The sequence below is a fragment of the Epinephelus moara genome, chromosome 23 (assembly GCF_006386435.1).
Source record: "Epinephelus moara isolate mb chromosome 23, YSFRI_EMoa_1.0, whole genome shotgun sequence".
Taxonomy (NCBI): Eukaryota; Metazoa; Chordata; class Actinopteri; order Perciformes; family Serranidae; genus Epinephelus; species Epinephelus moara.
This window is the reverse complement of record NC_065528.1, coordinates 34,010,924-34,026,716: the sequence shown is the minus strand read 5'-3', so window position 1 is coordinate 34,026,716 and position 15,793 is coordinate 34,010,924. Positions and strand designations below refer to the sequence as shown.

The 15,793-nt window shown below is 45.8% G+C and overlaps 2 protein-coding genes across 3 annotated transcripts in view; both read right to left on the bottom strand.

Annotated features, from left to right (window-relative positions):
- The window catches only part of svopl (SVOP-like), a 19,044-nt gene extending 17,709 nt beyond the window's left edge, over positions 1–1,335 (bottom strand). For both annotated transcript variants that reach the window (XM_050036793.1, XM_050036794.1), the window contains exon 1: positions 1,181–1,335. The gene's annotated coding sequence lies outside the window, so the exon portion shown is untranslated. The remainder of the gene's footprint in view (positions 1–1,180) is intronic.
- A 1,861-nt stretch (positions 1,336–3,196) lies between these two features.
- si:dkeyp-27e10.3 (UPF0606 protein KIAA1549) overlaps positions 3,197–15,793 on the bottom strand; it is a 23,051-nt gene continuing 10,454 nt past the window's right edge. Inside the window, exons 8-20 of the mRNA XM_050036883.1 lie at positions 15,316–15,493; positions 15,042–15,226; positions 14,762–14,967; positions 14,419–14,546; positions 14,154–14,168; positions 13,797–13,993; positions 13,466–13,701; positions 13,231–13,366; positions 11,391–11,684; positions 11,246–11,298; positions 11,037–11,164; positions 10,714–10,868; positions 3,197–10,529 (exon numbers count right to left, since the gene is read on the bottom strand). Of these exons, the coding sequence (XP_049892840.1) occupies positions 10,305–10,529; positions 10,714–10,868; positions 11,037–11,164; positions 11,246–11,298; positions 11,391–11,684; positions 13,231–13,366; positions 13,466–13,701; positions 13,797–13,993; positions 14,154–14,168; positions 14,419–14,546; positions 14,762–14,967; positions 15,042–15,226; positions 15,316–15,493 (2,136 nt within the window). The 3' untranslated portion in view covers positions 3,197–10,304. The remainder of the gene's footprint in view (positions 10,530–10,713; positions 10,869–11,036; positions 11,165–11,245; positions 11,299–11,390; positions 11,685–13,230; positions 13,367–13,465; positions 13,702–13,796; positions 13,994–14,153; positions 14,169–14,418; positions 14,547–14,761; positions 14,968–15,041; positions 15,227–15,315; positions 15,494–15,793) is intronic.

The following is a 15,793-nucleotide window of genomic DNA, read 5'->3' as shown; positions in this document are numbered from 1 at the left end:
GACGCAACCGACACGCATCTGGTGGAAAAAGGCCGTAACAAAGCGTTTGCACAAACGTAAAAATGAGTACCACCTTAACAGCATCCATGATCAGTAGCCAAACAAAGTGTAAACATAGGTCGCTCACATGACGTCAAGCATTTGCTGGCGCATGCTGTGACGTTTCAAAACCCCGTTTCACCCAGTTTAGACGGCAACACATAAACTGCGTTTTCAGAAATCTCCACTTTGGCCGGAGTTTTTACAAATGATCGTTTTCCGTGAAAAAAACTCCGTTTGCGTGTAAACAAGAGGCCAAACCGCATGAAAATATGTGCGTTTTTCCTACGTGTAAACGGGGTATCAGAGTTGACTGAACTAACTCAAATCAGCTGTTCTGGAACCGGTAACTCAGAGTTTCCCATCTCAGGGTAAATCAACTCAGAGTTCAGGGTTAGACTCAGAGTTTGTTGAACCTCCTACCTGGAATACCCCTCTGATGTCTGAAAACGTCTCATTGTTCCACCTCCTCCTGTTTGATTATGATCATTATTATTATTAAAACACATGTTATATTCATATAAACACTGAGTAATTGTGAGTAATCAGTGTGGTTCCTGCAGGTTGTTTCCTGGACGCAAACGTTAATTTAATTTTGTCCTTTGTCAGAAACATTTGAGTTTTAAACCTCTGTGACTTCCCTGATTTGAAAGTAGAAACAAACTCTCCAACAGACCAAAGATCTCTGATGATTCCTGCAGGTCTGCTCTGTTTGTTAACCTGCTGCTTCCGATTTAACCGGCTCACTAAACCGGATGTAGAGTAAACACAGGTGTCAAAGGTCAACCATGTCCGAGCCGAATCTCACAGAAACACACTGTAAATAGTTCTTCACCTGTTTTTATCATGTTTGTTCAGTTCACAGCGAGTTTTAGGAAGAAATCTTTAAACCGCCGGATTTTAAACGGAGTTTGGCGGGACGGCTCCTCCGGGTTCTCTGAGGAGAAACACGGAGTGTTAAAGTTTAATATGAGTCATAAAGTGTGACGTATCACAGCAGCACCTGCGGACAGGTGTCAGAACACTCACACTGACATCAGCTTCATGTTAGCCTCAGTTTACCTGCAGGACGTCGACGGACGCTCAGGTGAGCTCACCTGCGCGTTAAAGTGTTTCTGTTTTCAAGAATAAAGGTACTCACAGTGCTGTCTGTCCTCTGTGTCCACCTGTCTGTCCTCTGTGTCTCTGATCATTCTGTTCACACACACATCACTTCATCTACAGGTTATTCCAGTATTCTACCTGTTGTTGACCTGCCCAGGTGAATCAGGAAGCAACTGTGACGTCAGCGTCACCGGGAAACGGGCGGGAGGAGGAGGAGGGGGAGGAAGAGGGGAGGGGGAGGAAGAGGGGAGGGGGAGGAGCCCATAAATATTATCTATGGAACATACTGTTTTTATTGAACACTGGTTTAATAATAACATTGTGTATGCAGCTCAGTTATTTAACAGGGACGTCTTCTCTACTCTTGTAATGAGTTTCTAGCAGAATACAATGTTCCTGTGTCACCTGGAGACTTTGCAAAAGTCTTCTGGTGTTTGCATGTTGTTTATATCTCAACCACGAGTGTAAACCCAACAACTATCCCTGTTATCCTTGACTGACACTCCAACTGGTAGAATCTGTCTGTCCTGTGCCCATGGTAAAAACAATAAATTGATTAGATTCCTGTCAGTTCCGTATGCGGTCTCACACTGGAATAAATACATGGTGGAAAAAGGTCTGGCTCCTTCCCAGCGATACTTGTTGACCAACAAAGTTAGAGGAATTTCTTTTAAAATAATTCATAGATTTTATCTATCTAATGATCACATTGTTAAATCCATGTGAAATGCACTTTCTGTTCTGTAAATATTGAAACTGTTACTCATTTATTTTGGCACTGCCCCACTGTCAAAAGCCTCTGGAGTGATGTTTGTAATTTTATTGCTGACAATATTGAAAAAGAATTGAAGCTGTTTGGACTCTTTGACTGAAAAAACAGAAATGCGGCAAAACCCAATGAAACATTTGTTATTAATCTCATCATCAAGATTTCACATTCACACATGTAAGTTTACACATAGAAAACCTTTCTACAGTGAGGTCAAGCAGTACATCGACTCCATTAAATTTTCCCTTAATCAAAAGACAATCATTAATATTTGTGATAATTTTAATATTTTCTTGTAAACTCTTATCCCCCCTGGCATATGTGATATATGACATATATGTGTAATGTTTTGCATTCTCTCAACTTCCTGTGTGTTAAATAAAGTTTTGAAAGAAAAAAAGGAGGAGGAGGAGGAAGATGTTTGTACCTGGACATTCAGTACAGAGGCCTGTTGGGTCAAAATTACCTCCTGTTTGATGATTCAGTTTTACTGATATCGACCAATGAACAGTTGTGACATCATCATAACGTTAAAATCTGAAATTTAGAAAATAAAGTCGAAACAATATAGTTTGAAATAATAAAGTTTTACTGTGGAAATATTACAAATACTATTTATTTCATTTTTTGTCATCTCGTGACTTTATTCACCTGTGAGGTGATCCTGAGCGTCTTCAAAGGTGCCGATTATTACTATACGATATTACTTACTTTTTTTTAAAGTTTTGATACCCTATGAGCTCTTTACCCTGTGTGCTGCTATCCAATGCTGCTGGAATCTTAAGTTCCCTGAGGGAGTCTTCCCAAGGGATTAATAAAGTTCTATCTAATCTAATGAATAAATTAGTTTTTTTTTTTTTTATAAAACCTTTTTTTCCTAAATAAAGTATGACTTTTGTTCTCAAAGTATTTCAGCTTTCCTGTTCAAATATTAAATTATTCCAAAATATTCCAATATATTTTGCAACTATTCTCAATATTGTGACTTACACCTTGAAATTTTGGGACTTTTTAATATAAAAATATTTGACACGAGGGCCTGAAACAAAATGTAATTTAGACAAAAAGCTGTCAACGTCCTGAATATGAACCTTTTTTCATGTTTTATCTTATCATGTTTTTTTTCCAGATAAAAGCAGAACCTTGTTTGGTCTCTTTGATTTTTGAAGGAAAAATATAAACTATTTAATTGAACACAGCAGATTTATGATCATTAAATATCTAACAGATGAATCTGAGTTTGAACTTTGAGCATAAAGACGAGCAGCAACAGCGTGACGTTTGAACACATCTGTTTAATGTTTGTTAACACACCTGTCAGACTGAAACACCACAGGATGCAGCTCTGTCATGTGACACAGTCCTGTCATGTGACACAGTCAGATCAGCTGACGACTCACCTGGCGCCTGGCGAACAGGTGAGGCTGCTGGCAGTGTGTCCAGCTCACTGATGTGACCTTGAAAACTACTTCTCCTCCGACCTGTTTCCATCAGGCTGCTGCACTGAGTCACTCCTGGGTCACAGCTGAATCACACCTGGAGTGATGTGACCTCACCTGGTCTAAGCTCAGTGAAGCAGTCTGATGGATCAGGGTCCAGAGAGGAACAACAGGAATGTGGTTCGACTGTACGGAAGTTCGTTCATGACACAACTAACGACTCAAAGCGTCTGATGAGATCTGAGAACTGGACTGCTGATCAGTTCAAACACCTTCAAAAGGTGTTTGAACTCAGATGCAGGTGAACAGTGAGTCCTGCTGGATCAGCTGATCTGATGTGGATCAGCTGATCTGATGTGGATCAGATCAGCTGATCCACATCAGATCAGCTATTTCGGGAAACCTGAACAACGAAGGTTAAAAATGAAGCTGTGGGGCGTCGGTGGCTTGGTGGTAGAGCAGGCGCCCCATGTACAAGGCTGTTGCCGCAGCGGCCCGGGTTCGAATCCAGCCTGTGGCCCCTTGCTGCATGTCACTCCCCCCTTCTCTCCCCCTTCACACCTGTCTGTCCTATCAATTAAAGGCTTAAAAATGCCCAAAAAATATCTTTAAAAAAATGAAGCTGTGTGTTTATTGTCTGGGAACGAGTTTCGGTCTGCTGTGACAGGAAGTTATGACGTGTGTTTCTACATCATTCACACCAGTTCAGGTCACAGGTGCAGACAAGTTACCGTCTGTCTGCACATGTCAGCGTGTTGTTTGCATGAGTTAGTACAGTGTGCAAACAAACTATAAGATCCAAGGTGTGCTGAGGATCAAAGGACGTCTCATTTATAAAACGATACGTAAGATCCAGACTGAAAATGTACCTACGGACAGAAGCCAAAAATAGCGTGCACCTAAAAATATTCACCAGTTTCTACAATCAGGCTCCACCTCACCGTCTGCGTCGCCAACTTCCTGTCTCCAAACTGTTGGTTAGCACGGGTCAAAGTTTGTCCCGCCAGGTCTGTTTATAGACATCACAACTTTAACGTGTTAAGTGGCGTACGCATCTTTCAGGCCTCGTTAATGTTTATAAATGAGAGCCCAGGTGAGTGACCCCACTCTGAGTCATAGTTTTGTCATGAGCGAGCGTCGGCAGGTCGCCGGGTCGTCTGCTGGATTCTCACTGAGGATCTAGAAAAGACACAAAGTCTAGAAAACACTGAAGGAAACATTCAGGAGAAGTTAGTGAAGCTGCAGAGTCTGAATCAGGATGCCGCCACGCTGCAGGAGTTCGTGTTTGTGTTTGGCGTGTGACGAGTTTCGGACACACCTCAAGTCGTTAGCACCATGTGATCCTGTAGGCGAGGCCAAGTCGTTACAGCTTGACTGACAGGTGCTAGGTCCAGTCATAAAGTCTCCAGCCGGTGAAGAGTTCTGTGAAGGATGTGTTGGGGCTGTCGCCGGGCAGATCTTTGAGCAATCACAGATAAAATATTTTCTATATATTCATAATGCTTTCTATTCATCAATGCACACTGTCACTGTCACCATCTTCTTTTCCATTAAAATATATCTTCAGCAAACGCAAAACAAAAAACAGGATGTTTCATGATGGGTTTTTTTTCTCTGGGATGGTGGATGGATTTATGGCACTGTGACATGAATCACTCTTCGCTGACTCTGAACTCGATGTGGAACAACTCTTCACTGTTATAACATCTTTAGCAGCATGCTAACATTAACTGGAACATCACGAGTAGCTAAAGCTTCAAACTGAGTCAAACATGCTGAAGAGCAGCAGAAAGCAGAGACGAACACATCCTCTCACACCTAAACCAGATCACAGAGAAACCAGCAGAGACAGGAAACCGCCCATTCATGTTCATTCAGAACCCGGATCCTAGGTCGTGACAGCAACAAGCACATCAGGGTGAAGGCTGAACCAACCTCATCCTCAAGGCTCGTTTATTCTCCCTTTATGTACCAACAGATCTTCCATGTGTCCTTTATGATGTCATACACACAGCCAATAGATGGCACCAGAGGGCAGAGTCAAATGTTTCAGATAAGAACAAACGAGGCGACGGTGGAGGAGGTTGTAATATTTGACCTTAAAATAGACGAAGTGTTGTAGATGGCGGTGGACTGTGAGGTCATTAAATACATCCTGACATGAGGACGCAGAATTCTTTTCAATATGTCACCAATTCGTCCGCTGTTATTTAAAATGTCTTTGTCGTCTCATTTGGTCATATCTCACCTGAACAACTCTACACTGCCTCCATGATCACTGGTGGTTCTGCTACGTTTCTTCCGAATCTGTAAGCTTTCAGAAAACGTGCTCACCGTTTGATACTGACATCAACACCACTACGGACCTCAGAGAAAAACACTGGGCTGACAGGATAACGACAGGACGAGCAGCAGGATTTCATCTCACGAACATGACGAGACGATGGTAAACATGTCGATATACGTATCACTGAAGTATAACCGAAGTGACGTTCAGATTCAGCCACAGAGACTATTGCATCAACCGATCATTCTGATCTCCAACAGATGTTACCAACATGTGACAAAGCACTGAGCGACCAGTGACCAGGTCTGCACCAATCACCGCACAGCACGGCAGGACCAGCCAATCACAGCACATTAGGGCGGGACTTGCTGGAAAAACAACAACATCTGAGCGACAGGCGGATGTAAACAGACAACAGCTCACAGGGACGAGCTCTGATATTAAACTCTGATAGATCCTATCGTGAGTTCGGCAAACACGTCTTTGTTCAGTGCAGTCGATTGTTTGTCTTTCAGTGAAGGTCGACCGCACTGACGCTCGAGGTGAGGTGGTATCTGTTTTATTTTAGTGGGGCATACAGTAGGGTGGGAAACACCAGAGGCCCCACGATATGTTATTATCACAACATTTAAGTCACAATACAATTTTATTGCGATTTTAAATGTTTTGTGATATGTCGAGTATTGCGATGATATTGTGACTTATTACTCTTTTTTCAAGCACAAATTTTTTCCCCAACAGGAAACTCTGTCAACATCTACTTTCATATTTGCAATATTAATAATTTATATAATAAAAAAAATGATACTTGGCATCTCTGTATCAATACAATATTGCCACACAAAGTATTATGACACAACGACATATCAATTTTATCCCCCACCCCATTGTTTAGGGTACATGACAGTGTCTGTGTGCAGGAGCTCTCCAGTGTAGTAAGAAATATAAACTCACAACATGTTAATAAAGGTAATATTCTGACACCTATTGTCCTTATTAAAGATAAAGATACAACTGTACATCCTCTTAATTTAAATTTCTCTCTGTCACCAAACTGAGACAGACGATAGCTCAAACTGGCTCAGTCTTTCCACCGTTCCAACAATCACAGACTCCTGTTTGGTCAAAATAAATCCCTCATTTACCGAGTTGTTTCTCCCCACAGTCTCTTTCTGCTGTCAGTTGTTTACAGTCCTGTAACGTTATCCCCACCTCTCACAGTCACCATGATGATCAGCTGATCTGCCTGCTCCACCGGTACCGCCTGACCTCTGGCAGCACGTGCTGTGAACTACATACAAAACATCCTCATCACAGCTCGTCTGTCTGAGTTAAACAGAGAGATAAGTGTCTGTATTTTTGGAAATCATACTGTTAGTACTTTTAAATATCCTGGTGTACCAGTATACCGTGACTCCGCCCGACCCTACGCCACAGCAGCTTCACATCAGCTGCAGCCATTTTGTTTTTTTCCTTTTTTGAATTTCAGAATGCCTCAATGGCACTTTTCTTTACGGTCTCCGTCTCTAACACCCAGTATTAGATAAACAGTTGTGACTGGCCCGGCTCGTCTCAGCCTGATGGTCATTTGTCCAAAGGGGAGGAGGACCAGACCACAGACTATAAATAATGGACGTAACCACTGTGATGTCTCTCATTGGTTCATGGACTCCCATTTTACAGCCTGGAGTTTTGTGTTTCAGCCGTCGCCATCTTGGTTTTTTGAAGCCAGAAGTGACCATATTTGGACGAGAGGGTGGATCTGACAGAGAAGCCGAAGACAATATCAGCAGACAGCCTGTCACTCAAAGAGGCCCCACCCCCATAATTATGTATAACTTTAAGCCTGAATAAGATGTAAACAGTAGAAATAGAGTTCTATAAACGTTTTCCTGAAAGTCCTGAATGTTGAAATGATCTACAGAGACCAAACAGGCTGTAAACATGTTTATTTCTGCATGTTAACATGGAGGTCTGTGGGGACTGATTTCCTCTGGGAGACAGCCTCTAGTGGACATTGGAGGAACTGCACATTTTGGCACTTGAGTTTTGGCTTCACCTCACTGCTAATAAGGAATGCTAAGAATGGAGTTGTTTTCTGAGGTGTAATGGACATAATGGCCTGAGGGACACTAATGAGGCGGTCACTGTTGTATTAGTAATATGTCATCTGCAGCTCTGTGCTGCGGTGCACCCCAGGGCTCCATCCTGGGTCCCATTTATTTTTTTTGTGCGTGATAAACACGGCAGCCTCTAGGGGGAGCTGATGTGTAGATTTTAGCTTTCGTCCCTGGTTGTGATGAACGGCTGGTTTCCCGTCTCTGCACCATTATTAATATATTTTACCTCCTCTATAGCGTTCTGCCCACAAACTGATGGATGCAACATATCAGCAATGAACGAACTTGATATCAAAGCGATGCATGAGCGCTAAGTTTTTTTTTGTTGCCACCGATACATGAACACACAAGCGAGCAGCTACGCTAAGCAACGTCTCCACAGAGAAACAAGCGCTGGCTCAAAATCTACAGCGAGCTCAAACACAAGAGGAATACAACCATAGAACAGTAGTTTGGTCTTTTTTGATCAAAATAAAAATATTTAAAGTATACTTTCATATATAAGCAATAAAAAATAAGTAACATCTCAATACTCCAATAATAACTCTGACATTAATATTGTGCTCATTGGGATTCTATCTCTTTACAGATATTTATATTCATTCTTATAGATATTTATATATTTTTTTTCCTGTTTTGCGTCCCTTTGTCGTAGGAAAGGTACGCCACCTCCAGCTGTCAACAGTGCAAAGACTTCATTGATATGGTTTATGAGCGGAGACCTGATCTCCGTGGCTGATGGGAGCGTGGAAGGCAATAAGTGGTCAATGAGGAGATGGTATGAGGCTGACGGTTAGCACCACAGAAGGTCCAGAGGGACAATCCACTTCAGAACTTCAGGAGGGACAACTGATTCTAGAAGGACAGGAGGGACCACCCACTCCAGAAGGTCTAGAAGGACAATTCATCCAGACTGGCAGAAGAGAAGAGTCGCTTCAGGAGTTCAAAAGGAACAATCCACTCCATAAGTTCATCAACTCCAGAACTCCAGGTAGGATGATCCGCCCCAGAAGGTCAGAAGGGACCATTTACTCCAGAAGTCAAGGAGGGACGATCTTCTGGTGCGATCTGCTCCAGACGGTCAGGAGGGACTATTCGCACTAGAACTCAAAGAAGGATCATTCATTCTGGGAGGTAAGGGGAGATGATCCACTCCAGAGGGCCAGAAGGGATGATCTGTTCCAAAAGTCCAGGAAAGACATTCTTAAACTGACTTTCAAGAGATACCATCCCCTCCAGAAGGTTGAGATTGATCATCCACTTGAAAGGTTAGCAGCAACCATCTACTCAAGAAAGTCTGGAAGGACGATCTACCTGGACTGTCAATGATCCACCCCAGAAGGTCAGAAGGGACAACTTCTGGGATGATTTGCTCCAGACTGTCAGAGGTGACCATTCGCTCCAGAACTCAAGGAAGGGTCATTCATTCTGGAAGGTTAAGAGAGATGATCTACCCCAGATTTTCAGTAATAGATTGCTGCTCCAGAGGGCCAGGAGTGATGAAGTGCTCCAAAACTCCATTATGAATGCTCCATAACATCAGGAGGGACCATTCACTCCAAGAGGGTCAGGAAGGACGCTCCACTCAAGACAATCATGGAATAAGGGTCCATTCCAGAGGTTCAGGAGGGACAATCCACCTCAGAGGGTCAGTCGGGAGCATCCACTGCAGAACTCCAGGAGGGATGGTCTTCTCTGGAAGGACAGTCCACTCTAGAAGTCCAGGTGGGACAATATTCTGGGATGATCCTCTCCAGAGGGTCAAGTGGGACCATTCACAACAGAACTCAGGGAATGATCATTCATTCCAGAATGTAAGGAGAGATGATCCACTCCAGATTTTTTAGGAATAAATTGCCACTTCAGGAAGGATGATGTGCTCCAAATCTCCAGGATGGATGAAATTCCCCATAACGTCAGGAGGGAGTATCCACTCCAGAGGAATGATCTGCTTCAAAAGTCCAGGAAGGACAATCTTAAACTGATTCCAAGAGGGATCATTCCCTCCAGAAGGTCAGAAAAGATGTTCCACTCCAGTCTCCAGTCAGGGAATGAGGATTCATTCCAGAACTCCAGAGGGGACAATCCACTGTGGAAGGGCAATCCATTCCAGAAGTCCATGTGGGACAATGTTCCAAGACAATCCACTCCAGATGATCAACAGGAATGATCCACGCCAGAAGTTCAGGTGGACATCATTCTGGGGAGATCCACTCCAGAAGTTAAGAAGGGATGATCATCAAATGATCCACGCCAGGAAGCACTTCAATGGAAATGTGAAGAGTCAAACTCCATGTAATGAAACACTGAGCTGAAGGATGACGTACAGACGGACGGGACCCTGTAAAGTACCGGAGGTCTTTCAGTCAGGACACACAGTCTTTTTTCAGACGTGGATAGTGGTCCAGTGTCATTTTGGATTTAGCGGCACAGACATAGATTAGCTCAAGAGAGTCCAGAGTGTGGATCAGTTAGTTTTGTGGTTGTAATCCAGTCTCTACGGGCTGAAACCAGTTGAGTCCTGATCCAAACAGGCCCAGACCAGTCTAAGGGTAGCTGGTCACTGCAGCTTGTTTCTGGGCTAGACGTCGCAGTTCCTCCCTGATAGCCTTTATAAGGGAGGCGGAGGTGTGGGCGGACGGTGAGGCGTCCTCTGGCGGGTACTCTGGAGTGGGTGAGGTCAGGAGGAGTGGTGGGGCTGACGGGTCCCGCAACGAGGAGCTGGGCATCTGGAAAACAGAGGAAGAGGAGAACTCAGGAAACGACAGCACCTGTAGGGAGAGGGAAGACAGGGACAAAGAGTGAGACCAGAAAATGAATCTGATAAAAGATATAGCAAAGAAATTGATTAACAACCAGCAGCCTCGGTGTGATTTAACAATGTGAAAGAAACTTATAAATCAACCAGTCCTGTACAAACTGGTCTGATTTTACTACTCCCCACAGTGGACTCACACTCTCTCTGCTGGCTCCTGGTCTGGACAAGTCTTGGTCTGAGTGCTGCTGGTTCCAGCTGGAGCCAGTGGGACCAGACATGCTGCGACCCACCCCAGGGTACGCCCCAATCTGACTGGACAAACCCACCTGAGTAAGGTGGTGGAGCTGTGCGCCTGCAGGTCAACAGATGTAACAGATACAACAAATTAACGTCCACTCTGGAGGACAGAGTGCTGCTGAGTTTCAGGAGGCAGATGGACAACACACACTACTGATCTCATACATGTGGAATCATGTCAAACACAGCAGTGAAAGTTCTTAGTGCACGCAGATGACTGTACCTGTGCTGCCCCCTACAGGTCGTGGTCTGGACGAGGAGGGGGGGTCCTCGTACTGCCCCCTGCTGGAGTACACCGACTCCTGCAGCTGGTCTCCAGTAGAAACATACCCTCCTGAGTTTAGGCCCTGCCTGAATAGAACACAGAGAGTCAGTACTGGTTCTGGTCCAGATGACAGACCTGGACCTGGTTTTAGGTGTACCGACACTGACCTCTGCAGCAGACCCTGGACTGACGTGGGAGACATCCCCAGCTCTGCATACCTCTGCAGAAAGAGGGAGAGAAGAAGAAAATGAAAACTGAACATGGACTCCTGAAGGACTGAAAATGTCCTCAGCTGCAGGACGACTGACTCACTGCAGAGAAGGGGCTGTGAGAGGGGGCAGCTGGGTAAGAGCCCCACTGCCTGCCCGGGGGGCGGGGCTGGGAGGAGGGGCTTGGCAGAGCAGGGCTTACCCCGCTCACCCCGGCGCTGCCCTGCGAGGACGGCGACACCAGGGCGAAGGCGTCGTCCAGAAGGGAGTGCATCTGCTGCCGCGCCTCCTCGATGGAGGGCTGGGGGGGCATGTAGGGCGGCGGGGCTGGGGCGGAGTCAAACACCTCATCAGTAGGAGAGGGGCTGCCATGGTCCGGGGGCAGGTCAGGATCCGACTGATGAAGAGAAGAAAGAGAGAATACAGAACAGGTGTTAAGTGTGGTTCCGATCAGATATGGTTATTACAAAGGTGTTCCACAGGGTTCAGTACTGGGTCCTCTGATGTATGTTTATTCTCCAAATCTATGTCTGTTTTTATGGTGACGTCACTCTCTTGTATCCATCGACATTGTCTCAGACTACTCCTCTACCTCAGTACAGTCTGCTCCTGATGACCTCCTGACCTCTGATTTTACTTTAAACTATAAATCTATAAAAAAAGATGGACTGTTCATAATATGCAGAAACACATGATGGTCACAGACATCAGGGTTTGGTCAAATATTAAGGTTAAGGCTGCATCACCACAGCACACTAAAACCCCACAGTGTTCCTGTTTTAGCTCCTCATCGGATAACAAATCAAAAATTTTGCTTGGGTTCAGCCCACTTGACATACTGCTGTGTTGTGCTATGGCCTATTCATGTGCTGGAATTTGTTATGTACGTGACAATTGAGTGTGTGTACAGTGCTGTGCTGCGCTGCGCTGCTGTGCCATCCCCGTGTTTGACTGTGCGTAACAGCAGTCTTTTAATGGTCATTTACACACTGTCCATTTCAGTAACTTTGTCAGATAACAAACTGCGTCGGGCTCGGGTCGGGTTTGGACTTAAAATCAGAAAGTCTGCCGGGTTTGGATCGGGGTTGTTTTAATTGTTTCGGACTTGGGTCGGGTTCGGTCAGGAAAATGCAGACTGAGCCACATTTTAGTGTGCTCACCTGTGAGTATGTGTGTGTGTGTGCATGCACGTGTGTGTGTATTTAGTTAGTTTAATAAACAGACAAGGTATAGACAGGAATGGTAACCTTAAATGACTTCTGTTGTGATGTTGTTGGGGGGGGGGGTAGTGTTCCCCCTATATAATGGTAGGGGGAACACTATAAGTGAATCAAAGCTTCGTTTCTACTGAGGGAAATGGTTTCACTTCACAAGAATAAACAGGAGGTCTGCGTCGCTGTGACGTGTAGTTACATTTCTGGCGAGGTGAATGTCTACGGCGTAGGGTACAGTGTAGGGTATGGGTTTACACTGATATCAAAAATGTATTCAAAATAAAATCAAAAGACAGGCTGACTTTAAAATCATTAATATACAATAAGAATAAAAAGGAACCAAAGCGCTACCCTGAGGAACTCCACCTTTAGTAGATACAAAATCAGACAACTACTAGCATGTGATCTGATACTGAAGTTCCGTGTCAAGAACCCTGACAGTTATAAACATGTTCACGGTCACTGACCTGTGTTTGATGAGATTTCACTGCACGATTAAAACTAATTCGAAGGTTGTTGAGAAAACTTTCACTCTTGTGACTCTGACTCACATCCGCCTCACTTTACTCTGAATAAGGAGTAAAACCTATTCTCTGTGTGTCTAGGGACAAACAGGAAGTCCCTGAAGTTTGAGAAAAACTGATCTGATGGATGAGACTGAATCTACAGAGGGTTTATGATTCCTGTCCATCCTGAGTCTCAGCAGACGACAGATCTGAGCTGACTCACCATGTAGGCCACGTTGTTGAGTCCTGGGTACTTCCTGTAGGTGGCGCTGTGATCGGTGAGCAGCCGGTCTCTGTCTGTATCAGGAAGACTTCCAGGTCCTGGCTGAGTCCGCCGACCCCGCGGAGAGCGCCTCCCTCTGGGACACAGAAATAACCATAATAGGTTTATGAATGAATGTTGTAAATAATAAAAATAAACAAAATGATTCTGCCGACGACTGTCGAATCATTCTGACCTCCTCCTGGAGTCGGTGGGGGTCGGGGGTGAGTGGGCGTCGGCCTGCAGGATGCAGTCCATGTGGTCGTGGGCGGAGCTATAGAGACGTTGGGCCACCTCGCTCTGCACTGGTCCATCCCCGAAAGCGTCCATGATGTCGTCCATGGAGGGAAACTCACACTGACCCCGCCTCTTGGCGCGCTGCCGCAGTTTGTTCCTGTGATGTTCGATCTCTGACTTATGTCTCAGCGCCACCTGCAGGACCAACACAGGAGGGTCGATGATGTCAGACAGGTTTTAAACGTCACGGCAGGCGGCGAGGGTGTTATTTATTTTCCTGAGCCTCTCACCTCCGTGCTGACCTTCTCTGTCAGCGAGGGGCTCGGATGGGGCGGGGCATGCAGCGGCGGTGGGCTCGGTCGCGGCTGCATGGCGATCAGCTGCACCTTGTTAGCCTGGCGACGTGTGCCGTCAGAGGAGCCGCGAGAGAGGCGGTCAACGTGGTCAAAGATGGAGGATGAGGACAGAAGCTCATCCGGAGCGCTGCCTGATGGAGTGACAAAGGAAACAAAGTTTGTGTTACTGTGGCGACGCTCTGAGTCTGATCAGCCGATCGTCTCTGCTTGATCTCAGATCGATCACTGACAGGAAGTTATTGATTAGAGCAGCTTTCATGTGTCAGACCGGAAGTGATGTCATAAACATACCCATCTTGTTCCTCCCTTCATCCAGTAGCATCAAAGAGAAAAAAAACAGATGTCTGATTACAAATGAACCTGAACTTTGTTTCCCTCCTCTTCCTCTCTTTGATTTGTTTTAAGGAATCCTAATTAAATTAAACTTCCTGTCGACACACTGACTCTAACGCTCCACTGCAACACACACAGACACACAGACACACACACACACACACACACACACACACACACACACATCAAACAGTTCAGCTGATGATGTCACTGTGTCTCTGACCATTTTTGGGCGTCTTCCTGTGCTGTTTCCCCTCACTGGGCGTGGCCACAGGGCGGGTGCTCTCCTCTGCCGATTCTCTGCCACTTGATTGGTCGCTGCCTAACGAGTCGCCGTCTGACGGGCTGAGCCTGACAAGAAGGAATAATCACAGTCTGAGGCCAAATAAGCGCCGGCATTTTTGTAAAATAAAAACAATTTTGAAATTTAAGAATATTTGTAGACATTTCTGGACATTCAGTTTTGAACGTTTCTGAAAAAAAAAAACTTTTTGAAACTTTGAACATTTGCAGCCATTTTTAAAAGTACGTTTTTGCAGGTGGGGATAAACGTGTAAACTTCTGACCTGCCCCTGCGTCGGCTGGACCGTGCCACCTTGGTGGACGACCCTTTGGATTTGGGGGTGTTTAGGTCTCCGCCGTCAGAAGGCGTGGCCTCTTTGACGGGGGCAGGCAGTTGGCCGGGCTCCTGGATGACCATGATGTCGTCCTTGCTGTGCTGACCCAGGTGGAGTTTGGCGAAGTCGAAGCCTTTGACGCTCGGAGCCTGGAGCTGAGAGAGGACACACGATCAGCTGTTTGTGTGGACGACAGGAAGGAGTTAAACACTTCCTGTTGACCTCTGACCTTCTGCCTCTGCTGGATGGTGTTGATGGCATCTGGCTGGAACTCTAGCTTCTCAGAGCCGCACAGCTTCCAGTAGAGGATGATGATGATGAAGACGGCCAGCAGGACGGGGACGACCACGCCAACGATCAGCCAGATGCTGCTGCTCTGAGTCTCCGCTGGGGGGACGGACAGGGTGTCCACAGCTGAGGACAGGTGAGACACGGGTAGGAGACAGGTGAGACAGGGGAGACAGGTGAGACACAGGTGAGGTTAGATTCAGGTCTTGACTTACGTTGTGCGAGTGGTCTCTGGACTCGGTGTCCGAGGACGATGGCGGCTCTCTGCAGGTCCAGACGGTTCAGGGTGATGGCAGTGGCCTCGGCAGGTATCCGCTCACCACCTGGACCTTCTACGAAATAATATACTTCCAGGGGGCGCTCCAACCCCAACAGCCTCGCCACCCGCACCACCTGAGACACCACAGGTGAGACAGAATTATTATTCATTTACATTTCAAACTCTGATACATCACAAATCCAGAATTCTTCAGTTTGATTTGAACCTGGTCCAAACTTGGTTTCACTTGGCTGCCAGTTCATTCCTAGCTGGCCAGCATCGCAAATCGCCGCAACCAGGGAGCGGGTAGCGAGTGTTGGTCGGCTGACATCCTGGTTGCCATTCTACGGCAGCCCTCGGACAGTGATACCCCCCTCCCTTCCTTCTGTTCTCTTCTCACGGAGGCAGCTATCCATGCACATCGCCCAGCTAAG